The sequence below is a fragment of the Alexandromys fortis genome, unplaced genomic scaffold (genome assembly GCF_014885135.2).
Source record: "Alexandromys fortis isolate MF-2015 unplaced genomic scaffold, M_Fortis_MF-2015_v1.1 scaffold_257, whole genome shotgun sequence".
Taxonomy (NCBI): domain Eukaryota; kingdom Metazoa; phylum Chordata; class Mammalia; order Rodentia; family Cricetidae; genus Alexandromys; species Alexandromys fortis.
Genome location: NW_026068134.1, coordinates 860,656 through 873,189, shown reverse-complemented (window position 1 = coordinate 873,189; position 12,534 = coordinate 860,656). Strand labels below are relative to the sequence as shown.

General features: G+C 42.9%; 1 protein-coding gene across 1 annotated transcript in view; it reads left to right on the top strand.

Moving 5' to 3' along the window:
* Nucleotides 1-8,695, top strand: part of Rmnd5a (required for meiotic nuclear division 5 homolog A) — a 49,746-nt gene extending 41,051 nt beyond the window's left edge. Inside the window, 2 exon segments of the mRNA XM_050126411.1 lie at nucleotides 2,597-2,751; nucleotides 4,420-8,695. Coding sequence (XP_049982368.1) covers nucleotides 2,597-2,751; nucleotides 4,420-4,483 — 219 coding nt within the window. The 3' untranslated portion in view covers nucleotides 4,484-8,695.
* Nucleotides 8,696-12,534: the final 3,839 nt, after the last annotated feature.

The following is a 12,534-nucleotide window of genomic DNA, read 5'->3' as shown; positions in this document are numbered from 1 at the left end:
TTAAGAGTTAAAAGTGGTCATCATGCCATTTAATCAGGAAACACTATTGTAGCCATTCAGCAGGTTTGTTTTTGTTTGTTTAAATGCATGTAATGTGGGTGATGAATGTGGTTGGGAATATAGCTTTGGATCCAGCACCACTCTCAGAAGGAAACAAATCAGTTAACTAATTAAAATTAAACTAGGCATGAGGGAGTAATGATCACACTAATCCCAGCACTCATGAGGCGCAGAGGCAGGCAGATGTTTGAGTTTGAGTCCAGTCTGGCCCACATAATGAATTCCAAGGGCATCATAATTGAGACCCCGTCTCAACAACAACAAAAGCCAAAATAAGAAAATAGATATGTAGGGCATAGAATCTTTTGGAGACACTGGAGGAGTGTATCCAAAATTTTGACTTCAAGTTTCAGTTGCAAGCTGATGAACGCAGTCCTTAGAAGTGGGAGAGTTGTGTTTTCTTGTAAGCTCTCTTATGGGCAGCAGTTTATCTGTAAAAAGAGGGCCCCTTCTTTTTATGGGCTACTGAGGCCTGGAGGCGGCAGGCACACTGTGCAGAGTTTATTTTATGTGTTTCCTCTGGCAGAGGACACTAAGACTAACTTAAAATTACCATTTCTGACTCAGTTGTGTCCAGACCCTGGAGGACTGGATTAAGCCTTTGGTGTTGGCTTCTTCTTTGCTACACCTGCACATAGGTTTGTCTGCAGTTGCTTTGTCCTTCCAGCTGTAAGCCTGTCAGTTGGTTGCATCAACTTTTAAGAGCTTGTTGAAGATGGTTTGTGATTGAAGGCACAGGTGTCCTCCGAATGCTCCATGTGGTCAGGACAGAAGCAGCGGGCGTTCTACGCTGCTGCTGCTGCTGCTGCTGCTGCTGCTGGAACAAAGGAAAAAAAGACTCCCAGCACTGGCAGTTTATGGTCATGCTGTGAGCATCTTTGAGACTTGCACACTGAAGTAGAGCAACCAGTAGGATCCCAGCTGAAAGTGTGCACTTGGGGCTAGGGAAGCAACAGGAGGTAGTGGCTGGTAATGTTTCCTCACGATGGCTTTGATGTACTTTGTCCTCTTTTTTCTTTTTTAAAGATATTCTTACTGTGTGTCCACTCCTATTGTATGTCCAGTTTAGGATTCCTCTGATCCTCCTGGGTACTGGGTTTATAGGTCTCTTCTACCAATTTTGCAGTGTGGTAGTTTGGACTCAGGTCCCTGTGAATACTAAACTCCATCCCCTACTCTTTGTCAGTTTTTCCTTAAAGAACTTTATTAATAGGTCTATTTTAATTTTGTTTGTTTGTTTATTTATTTATTTATTTATTGAGTCAGTGTGTCTCTGTGTCCATGGCTGGCAAGGAACTCAAACTCAAATCCCCTTTCTCTGCTGGGATTAGATGTGTGCCACCACACCTGGCAGTAATGAACAGAGTGAGAAGGAAGGGAAACTGTGGAAATTGCTGTGAAGCAGCTGCTCTGCTAGATGACTTCAAGCTTTTATATGATTTGATATGTTTGTGGCAAAAACGTAAGGGATACTATGCAATGAGTTTTAATATACAAATCGCAAAAGATCCTGTTGAGATTTAGCTTAAGCTGGTACTGGTGGTACAAGCTTATACTTCCAGGTACTTTGGAAGCTGAGACAGGGGTATCTCATATCTCAAGTTCAAGGCCCGCTTAGACAACTCACTGATATCCTATCTCAAGAAGTAAAAAAAAAAAGGCATTTGCGAAATCTTAAATAAATAACTCTTATTAAAAAAAGCATTTGCATAAAGGACGGGCGAGGGGTAGGGTGAAGTGCTGGCTTAAAGCTGCCTGCCCACGTGCAGAGCCCTGCATTGGATTTCCCGCCACTTCAACAACAACAGAAGAAAATAAAAAAGGAAAGGGGGAAAGGATAGACAAAACTTGCCTCACCTCCCTGTTTCAGGTTTTCTCTGAACTGCTTCCCACAGTTTGCACAGGAAGCTTAGATCCGAGGCTCACACAGAGGACAGCTGTATGTAGACTGCCCTTGGAGGGCTGTGGCGCTGTATTTATCACCTCACTTGGTGCTGTCTGCAGAACAGTCAGGGTATCGCAAGCCTGTGGTTACATTCTGATCATTTTTTTTTCCCCCGAGACAGGGTTTCTCTGTGGCTTTGGAGCCTGTCCTGGAACTAGCTCTGTAGACCAGGCTGGTCTCGAACTCACAGAGATCCACCTGCCTCTGCCTCCCGAGTGCTGGGATTAAAGGCATGCGCCACCATCGCCGGCTCATTCTGATAAATTTTCAAGGTGTTTAGTCCAGGGATGTGGCTTAGTGGTTGGTCACTTATGGACCAGGCTCTGAGTTTGCTGCCTGGTACCACTGAAAAATGGTGTTAGTTTCTGAAGCATTGTGTTTGATTCCCTAACACCTCAGAATCTGGTTTATAAAGTAGTAGTGTAGTTTTGCAGACTAGTTTACCTCAGCTTGAATCCTAAGGCTTCCCTTTCTTTGAGACAGTTCCACAGATTCGCTTCAAACAGACGGGCTTGCTGCACAATAGGTGGTAATGTGGATGGCTTTCAGGGACTAACTAACTAGCCTTTCTGCATTTTCTTTTTCTAACAGATTGAAGTGGACCTTGGTAAAAAGTGCTGGTATCACTCCATATTTGCCTGCCCCATTCTTCGTCAGCAAACAACAGATAACAATCCACCCATGAAATTGGTTTGTGGTCATATTATATCAAGAGATGCCCTGAATAAAATGTTTAATGGTAGCAAGTAAGTGTCTGATTTCTTAAGCATTAAATACATATCTTTTTGCATGAAGATGTTAATGAGGATAAACAAATTATGAATTATGCATTTATTTAGTTTTTCATTTGTTTGTTTTTTGAGATAAGGTTTCTTTGTATAGCTCTGGCTGATCTATAAGATCAAGCCAACATCAAATTCAGATATCTGTCTGCCTATGCCTCCCAAGTGTTGGCATTAAAGGAGTGCAGCACCATGCTCAGCCCATAACTAGATTCAGAAATTAGTTTCTTAACTATTCATCGAAAGTGGCTAACATCTAATTTGTTTGGTTAGTTTAATCTGCTCAAGGGTTTGGTGATTAGAGTTATAAATGTAGTCTGATTCCCTCTAAGGTCTTAAGAGTAATGGGCTAAATATACCCTTTTCCTTTCTGTGGTTTGCCTTTCTCAGTTAGGGTTTTATTTTGGAGTCTTTTTATATGCTGCAAAAGAGCCATTTGTTATTGTTAAAGTTACCAGAATAGCATGGTGTGATTGCACATGCTTATAGTCCCAGCGTTTGAGTAGCAGAGGCAAGAGGATCTAGAGAGTTCAAGATCATCTTCAACTACATAGCAAGTTGGAGGGGCCATCCTGAGCTACGTGAGATTGTTTCAGCCTACTTCCTGCCTTCATCCCCCAGAAATATAGGCTACTCTGCAATATGGGATATAATTATTTGGTTGGCTTCCTATTGATGAATACAGTGCCAGTGTGTGTTCTCCTCATGTGATAAATTTCTGCCATTGTGATCATGGTTCTAAGTACATAGACTGAAGGCATATTTGACTAGTGCTCTAGAATTAACCAGACCAGCTCAAAAATAACAAATATAATTTAATAATTGGAAATGGGGAAAACTCACACGACCGTGGTAAAAGTTCCGATGTCCAAAACACCACTCAAAGAGAGAAAGTGCACCTGTATTACCAGGTTTTTGTTCCCTGGCCCCAGGTGGCCACACCCTAGCCAAATGTGATTGGCTGAGCTTCCCCATCAATAGACATTGGTAATTTTTATAGATAATGAGCCCAACTTAAAAAAAAAAGTCTCAAAGGTATTCTGGCCTAAGCAGTTACAGAAGTCTTCACTGGTGTTGTTTCTGGGCCATGGTGGGCAGACCCTTTTCTGGGAGGGCTCCTGCTTGAAAAAAAAAACTGTTTCTGCCCTTCCCAGACCACACAGAAACACAGACCACACTGGTGACCTGCTGTGTTCTTTGTCACTGAAGGCTGTGTGGGCTGTTCCTGGTGCAGGCTTGGCAGCTCACAACGTATCTGCTGTCCTTGAATAGATAGATTATACAGTTCACACATTTGAAATTCAGTTAGGGGCAGGTGCAGTGTAAACCTTGGTGGGCTTAGGTTAGATTTACTTCTGAAATTAAGGAATAAGTTTTCAGAAAATTGTCTTTGTTTCACCTACAAAACAATTTTCACCAGTTACTAAGTATTGAAGAGGCTTTCAGGTGAAGATCTGACTGAGGTTTATTTTCCGTGACTCTTCAAAGCGTGGCTGGCAGTTACATTAAGGGGGCATAATTAATCCTCCAGGCAAAATAAACACGTAAGCTGTGCTTCTTCTGCATGTGTGGTTCCTAAGTGCTCGGTGCTGACCTTGTTCCTTGACTCATTCTTTTCTCTCTTATGTTTAGATTAAAATGTCCATATTGCCCAATGGAACAAAGTCCAGGAGATGCCAAGCAGATATTTTTCTGAAGAAATGAGTTTGTTTGCAATTTGTAAGTGAAACTGAATTATGGGTACATTCGAGACGAGCGATCCATTGACTGCAGCTATCCAAGGACTGCCGGGTTTATAAGCTGTGCTCCAGAAGCTACTGACACGCTAGTGTGCACGAGGGCATGCTCCAGATGGTGTTCCATAGGGCTTTTATCACTCTTGGTCTCCGTTTCTGATCAAGTAAACACACCAGCAGTTGCCATTCAGTGCAGGTTTTGTACTTACTATATGGTGATTTTGTTACTTAAAAGCAGAAACAGAAGTTGACCTTCCTGACTTGTGTTTAATATTCCTGCTTTTACTTCTGTCATTTTCTTGATAATTGTAAGCTTGAGCGTGTTTGTGGAAGAACTTTTTTTCTTGTTATATATACATAATTAAATGAAAATTCTTTATAGGAGTTTGACAAAGTGAATTGTGGTTATACAACGAATTTGCTTTTTTGTTTCATCTTTCTTTTTAGCTTAAGGAAGAAAGCTGTGATAAATTCCAGATTTGTGTTGCTTTTTGATGTTTTTCTCTGCTCTAGCTCTTGCTTCAAAGTCAGCACGCTTGCATTTGAGTTCTGTCTGTAGCCCCAGCAGGCTTCCTATTTAAAATCCCATCATGAATTTAGCCGGCAGATGTGAGAATGAAAGGGATATTACTGGTTCTTTGCTTTTATTACCAAGAGGTGCTTTTAAAAAGTATATTTAATAAATGGAATTCTGAAGTAAGGGTGTTACTACGTTGATACATGCTCTCTCGGTCTTAGCACCCTGTCCTTTGAAATCTGCCTTCAAGTCTTGGCTGGGTATCACATTAGTTGTTCTCACAGACACACAGTGTTGTGCACGTGGCTATAAATATGTACACCAGCATCAAACACTGTATATGTGGAGGGGAAAAGCATGTTTCAGTTCTAATGCAGTTGCCAGAGTCATCACTTCAGGTCATCGAGGGTAGACGTTAGCACCTTCTGTGCTGGGGCACATTGTTCTGTGTTGGATTAGATATTGTTCACGCCTCTATCCTGCAGCGCCTTGAGTTGACTGTGGACCTGTATAGTAATCAAATGGCTACAGATAATGTCTTTTGTGAGGTGTCTTCATTTAATGCACTTCCCAGAAAGAGCCTTGCATAAGAGTAATTCTCTGTATGAAGAACTACATGGCAAAGACTTCTGTGGACATAATTCTGACTTAAACCCATGAAATACTTCACCTTGAGAAGAGTGCTGTGTGAAAGTCACCAAATAGTCCACAACTTTGTTTCATCTGACATAGATCTGAACATCAACATAGGAGTACTTTCATGAGAAAATGAGGAAGTTGTAAACACAGAAGCAAAGAGAAACGTGACTCTTCCTATTTTAAACTACAGATGGACTCGGTTTAAGGGAACGGGGATAACAGCTTTGGTGCTAAGTTAATTAGAAATTGCTGGCATTTACAGTGGTGTACTAGCCTGGCTGGTTTGCTGAAATGTTTACCTGGGAGAGCTGGCATTTGCTTGTGAAGGGAAAGAATAATACTCAGAAAAGCCCCGTGGAATGACTATGTGGTCAGTTTCATTGTGATGGCTCCTGTGTGCTGTTTTGGTTAGCCGGGATCATGATTGGCCCAGCTCAGAGTGCATGCTCTGTTCAAACTCAGCCTGGTTCACATGACTTCCACTTCATTGTGGGATGCTCTATAAAGTCCCCATATCCCATGAAGCAGTGAAAGAGGAGCAGAGATGCCTCTGAACTGCAGGAGAAAAGGCAGAGTGCCAGGCAGTATCCTGTTGAGGGTGTAAACTCGTTTACTATAGATAAGTTTTCCTTTGAATTAAATTCTAGAATGTCAGGCTTTTTTTTTTTTTTTAAATAAATGTTATTCCTAAGCCAAATTTAGTTTTTAGGGTTTTTTCCCATAACTTATTCTTACCTTCTAACTTCAAACATCTATATGACATTTAGACTTCACATAAAGTTTGTGTGATACAGACGTGTTCTTGAGGCTGGTGGCAAATCCTTTTTGGAAGCAAGACCCTTCAGATAGTTGGCTCAGGCCATTTTAAGGACAGAGGCTCTGCCTGGTCCTCCTGGTGCTGTGAGTCACATTGGCAGTTTCTTGTGAAGCTCATAAAACTTTAAATTAAAGAATGAGTTTAGCAAGTGTTTGGTCTTACAGCTTCCTCAGTAAGGTCTTATAGCCCCAGTGGTCAAGGGCCAAGAATAGAAACTTGATCTGACGTTTTACCATGAAAATTAGGTTCTAGGCTCTTATTTACCTGAGTGAACTTTTAATCTGTGAGAGGCTGACTGCAGCAGAGGTGGATTTGAAGAAGCCAGACCTTGACCAAAGATGCTGAAGTACAACATTAGGACCTTTCTACTCTAGAACCTCCTTCACAGTGGTGGAGGCCATGCTCATGCTGGCATGCAGGAGGATGCCTGCCATCTGTCTCTTTCAGCCTCTTACTAGAGAAGGTTATGCTAGAGGCCACGATCGCCAGTCACATGGCTAACAGGCATTGGAAACAGCCGTAGCTTCTTTAAGAGCCATTTCCTTTCCCAGTAGTGGACCAAGGCCGCCATGGGACTCTGCTGAACCAATAAAACCGTACTAGCAAATGTTTAGATTCTGGTGTAGCCAGAGCTTCTCCGCAGTGGCTGAAGTTGTCGCTTCCTCTTCTTTCTTGTGTGATCATCACAGATGCCATTTCTGTTCAGTGATGATTATAGAGACTTTTAATACATAAATGAACGGGTATTGGTGCCTCTTTATTTTTAAAAAATTGAAGAAAAAGAGTCACCTCATATTCAGAGAGTATGTGTTTTGTGAGTGTGTGAGCATTTAATTGAAAATAAGTAAGGTAGTAAATTTTTCGTTTTACTTTTTCCACAGCAGCTAATGTGTAGGGAGACATTAAACCCACACCAAATCATGTGGGGATGGGGATCCCCATCGTCCTCTCCAGGTAGCTGTTCCCACAGACTGTGCAGCTCAGATTCCTTATTTTTATGCTGTCTATTGTTTCCACCTCAGTGATGCCGCCATTAGGACAGTGTCAAAAGCCAAGAGCTCTTGGATTATCTGCACAATTCTAGCTGCTGGCAGACCACACAAGCCCTCTGGTTTCCCAGCCCAACCTCTCAGTAAGTAGACTGACAACGATGCTGTCCGTCTCTTTAGTCCTCCGACTCAGGTTATCTTCAGGGAAGGTATGGAGATGTGGCTTGTTCAGTTCATCTCTAGGATGTGTACGGTGAAGACAAACCAAATACTTTTCACCATTGAACTGTCTGTACATTATCTTACAATAGAATACTGTGGTCTTGGGGAACACAGAGAGGGAATATGTAGCAAGGATCACATACAAAGCTTGGTGTTTCATAAGCCTGCAGCTGACAGGTGATATGTGGTACTGCAGTGTTCACCATAAGCAGGTACAAGCTTCATTAACTTTCCATTCTGAATTACAATTGAGTTGATACCAAAAACAGAGTGGCAAATGTATTTTAAATAGTAGCAGACGAGGCAGTTAGTTTTAGGGCGAAATTTCCGCTGTTGATTTTACTTCAAGATGTAGCAAGAGAAAATTTTTTAAGGCATTTTTAAGCTGTAGCAGGCATATGCTTCATTTATTTCCAAAGAGGAAAAAGCAGCTAGACTTAGCACGTGCTTCGCTCCATGGTATGGGTGGATACCTACACTTTCTAGTAGCCGACTCAAGCCGCTCCGGCCAGGCAGATGTGGGCTTCTGTAGGATTTAGTGCCTGGACATTTCTTTTGGGAAGGGGCTGGAGCGAATGTCCTGGGATGGGGGGGAAGCAGAAGGACACAGGAGTGCGAATGAGTGTGCATGTGTGGAAATTCCCCATCACCCCGAAAGCCAGCAAGCAACCGCTGCTGGCCCTGTTCCATTCATGACCGCAGCGCGCATGTACGTCACCGTGTTTTCTAACCCACACTAAGAACTCATCAGATCATCTTGCTCAGATGGCTCAGGATTGTATTTCTTTGGCTTACCCCGTGCTCCTGGGTTCTATAGTGTTTCTATAATTATGAATAGTGTTGCACTGTAATCTATCATATAGAGCTATATGTATGGAAATTTTTGATCAGTTTTTTAAGAGATGTATCCTGTTTGCAAAGGCACAATAAAATTGCATCTTCTAGATTATAGGCAATAAAGGTAACAATAAACCTTACTTAAATCATACTGATACTCTCTGCTCATTTGATTTTCGGGGGGGAAAAGTTAACATATCCAGTAGTTTCAGGGATCTCGTTTTAACTTTAAAAATCTGATATATTTAATTTATAAATTTTGGACTGATACAATAGAGTTTGGAAAACTATAAGAAATGCTTTGTTAATGTGTGTATTCCTATGTAAAACATATGGCTTCTCCTGTGTATATTTTTTAAGATTAAAGAATTGCACATTTAAAAGTGTTTGTGGAACCAGTCTGTGAACTCGCCAGGTGACGAGTCCGGGTGGGATGTGGAGGTGCTTATCATGAGGAGAAAGTCCCTGTCAGCATCTCATCGCCAGCAGTGTGGGAAGAAGAGGGGACTCTGTTTTCCCAAATTTGGGGGTAAGTGGGATGCACCTCAGCACTCTGGGTAAGAACAGAGGCTGAATTGTCTAACCTCAACAGGAAACACACTTATCTGTAGAGAACAAGAACCTGTGTTTCCTTTTCTAGTTTTTAAAGAGATTGAGATTGTTACCAAGGGTAAATCTTGTCTCGTGAGATGACCTGGAAGAGCCCTAGAGTCAGCCCGAGTGCTGGACAGTCTCTCAGAGCAGAATCTTGCCACCATAGTTTGCTTTTCCTTGGTGTCTGTCCTAGTTGGTTCTCTGTTACAAACACCATGGCCGAAAGCAACTTGCCCATAAGCCACTCTGTTGGAGGCAGTTCTTGATTGGGGTTTCTTCTTCACATTGGCAAAACTAACTATACAGAATCACTGAAGAAAGAGCCCTAAATAAGCACTACCTTTTAGTTGACTTAAACATTGTTAATTGGGGGTGGTGTTACATATCTAGGTAATATTAGCAGCTTCCAACTCTGTAGATAATACCTTTGCCACATTATGGTAACAGTTGCTACCATGGGTGAAGGGCGTCACTGCCAGAAACAGTCGCTGTACTTGAACCTGTGGGTGTCTGATGCTGATGAAGTTGCTGAAAATGCTTGATATGTCTTCCTTCACACTGCATCTGTTGTTTTGTTTTGTGTTAACCTTTGGGTTGGGTCAGATTCTACTTGGCTGTGTATGTAGACATGTTGACCATTTGAGAAATGACCTCTTATGTTACAATGCAGGTTAGCCCAGACTAGACTTGCCTGGTTTTTCCCTGCCAACTCCCACGGAAGACGAATGGCACCTACCGGTCACCATGACAAAACGGCCATGACAGCAGTAAAAAAAAAGACCTGGAGAGATGGCTCAGTGATGAAGAGTGTTTGCTGCTCTTACAGAGAAACAGCCACGTGGTGGCCACAGCCATCCGTTACTCTAGTTCCGGGGTATCTCATGCCCTCTTCTGACGACTTTGGCACCATGCATGCGTGTGGTGCACATACATACATGCAGGCAGAACACTCATTAAAGAGTAACAGTTGAATTCCTAAGAGATCCCCCGGCCTTGCTGAGAAGACATGAATGTCCATCTCCTCAGGCCATCTCCCTTTATCTGCAGCTCCTATAAGTCCAGGAGTGTGAAAGCTGAGTTAGCAAAACTCTCTCATTCTGTGGCCACTGAGCAGAGCCTTTCTGCCCAACACTCATCTCTCAAACTTCAGTTTCCTATGGGATACGTTTTGGGGCCCGCATCTGATAGCAATGTCTGAAAGGCAGTGTAGGTCCCTCCCAGATAGCAGTGTCTGAAGGGCAGTGTAGGTCCCTCCAGGCACATTTGGAACTCTCCATCCTGGGGCTCTGAGATCCCCAGGCATAAGTGTGTTTACTAGGAAGGGTGGTTATTCTTTATCTTGGGAAGTGATAAAAATGGGGAGACCCTGGACACTGGAGAGATGACTGTGGTTAAGAACACGATTCTCCTCTGGAGGACCCAAGTGAAGTTCCCAGCACCCACATCAGTGTTCACTATCTTGATGCCACATTAGAGAATAACTGATTCTCCTGGAGTAGTTTAAACCAGGAGCCCGAATTTGAATTCTCTACTTCTCTGTCTTCAGTCTGTAACAAAAAGGCTGTGCGGTATTTTATTGACCAGCATGGAAAACTTGGTATGAGAAAGAGAAGAGGAATCACTTAATCATTTTTTCTCAACACTCACAAGGGAAGACGTTACTTTATGGTCCCTGTTGACCCAGACTGTCACTCAGAGTCACAAACCAGATTACTTCTAACAACAGGTTACAGCCGGGGACTTCCAGTGTTTATGGTACATTCTTGCTTGTTTTTAAGTTTCTTTCAACTTTATTGGCTCCTTTCAGCAAATGATCTCACACACACACACACACACACACACACACACACACGTCATGGGCATGGGAGATATAATTTTAAGATTAAAGCTTCGTATTTAGGTTGTAAAAGCTGATTACATGGAAGTCCCATGCATAACAAAGTCAGCTGTGTTATTTTTTTGAAGACTAGTTAAACCGAAGCAGGCTTGATCACAGGCATTTTGTCTGTTTTTGAGATACGATTTCTTGTGTAACTTTGACTATCCTTTAACTAGCTCTGTAGAGGCGGCTGTTCTCGTACTCACAGAAATCAGCCTGCCTCTGCCTCCTGAGTGCAGGAATTAAAGGCGTGCGCCACCAGGCTCACAGGCACATTTTAACTTGTTTGGAAAGTCAGGAAAAGCTCAGTTTCTGAAGGCAAGAGGTATTTTCGGGGGGGGGGGAGCCATCCCCACAGTCAACAACCACTTGTAACTCCAGCTCTGGTGAGGGTGAGGGGGGCACATCAAAGCACTTATACAATGAAAAAAATGCTGGGGAGACCCATTCAACATGACATTGCTTGTGAGAAGTTCAGTAAAGCTCACTTCTTCGTTATCTTGTCCTGGAAGCCCGTTCAGGAAGTCTATAGATGCATATTTCTTCTTTTGGGATAGGGAGTATTACTACATTGTACAAGTGGGTTACTTGGTTACCAAGAAACAATGTCACTTGCAAGAGAACACACATTCAAATAACCGAACTCTGAAGCACGGCTCACACTTGGAACCCTTGCTGTTGTCACCGTGAGTCTTCTGTGGAGACGGTCGGCTACAGTTTTGGAAATTGGTAAGTGCTGCCTCAGGTCCTCAAACCACTGGCAGGATTTGAACACGTGCAGGAGGAGCTGGGAGAAAAAGGAGCTAACTGGGACCCACTCATTGGGCAATGGTTCAGGGAATTTCTAGGCAAGCACCTACCAACTAAGCTGTTTTCCCAGAAGACTCAAGGGCTTTCCAAAAACGTGGAAGGCTCTCTTCAAAGCAGTTTAACAGCTAGAGAAAAAAATTTTCTTTCTCTGATGTGTTGTGGGATATTTGAGCAAACTGTAAAAACTGTCCCTGTTTAACCTTGCTTAGTTTAATAAAGAGCTGACTGGCCAAATAGCTAGGCAGGAGAGGTTAGGTGGTACTTCCGGGCAGAGATTGGAACTCTCCGAAGAAGAGGTGGATTTCACCAGCTAAACATGGAGAGTTGGATATACAGAATGGAGTAGAGGTAAAGAGCCACGTGATAGAATGTGGATTAATAGAAATTGAGACTCACTAGGCCTGGCTTGAGCTTCTGAGACTTCAAAGCACACCCTCCGCCCCCCAACCCCACTTCCTCCACAGGGCCGCGCCTACTCCAATGTAGCCACACCACCCAGTAGTACTTCTCCCTGTGAGCCTGTGTGGGACCACTTTTCATCCAAACCACAGAGCATCCAAGCCGAAAGCTGAAGAGAAAATATACAGGGACGGTGCACACGCACACGCGCGCACATTTTATTTATTGAAAAATAAGACATTCCTTAAAAATCCTTTGAGTCAGCCGGGCGATGGTGGCACACGCCTTTAATCCCAGCACTGGGGGGG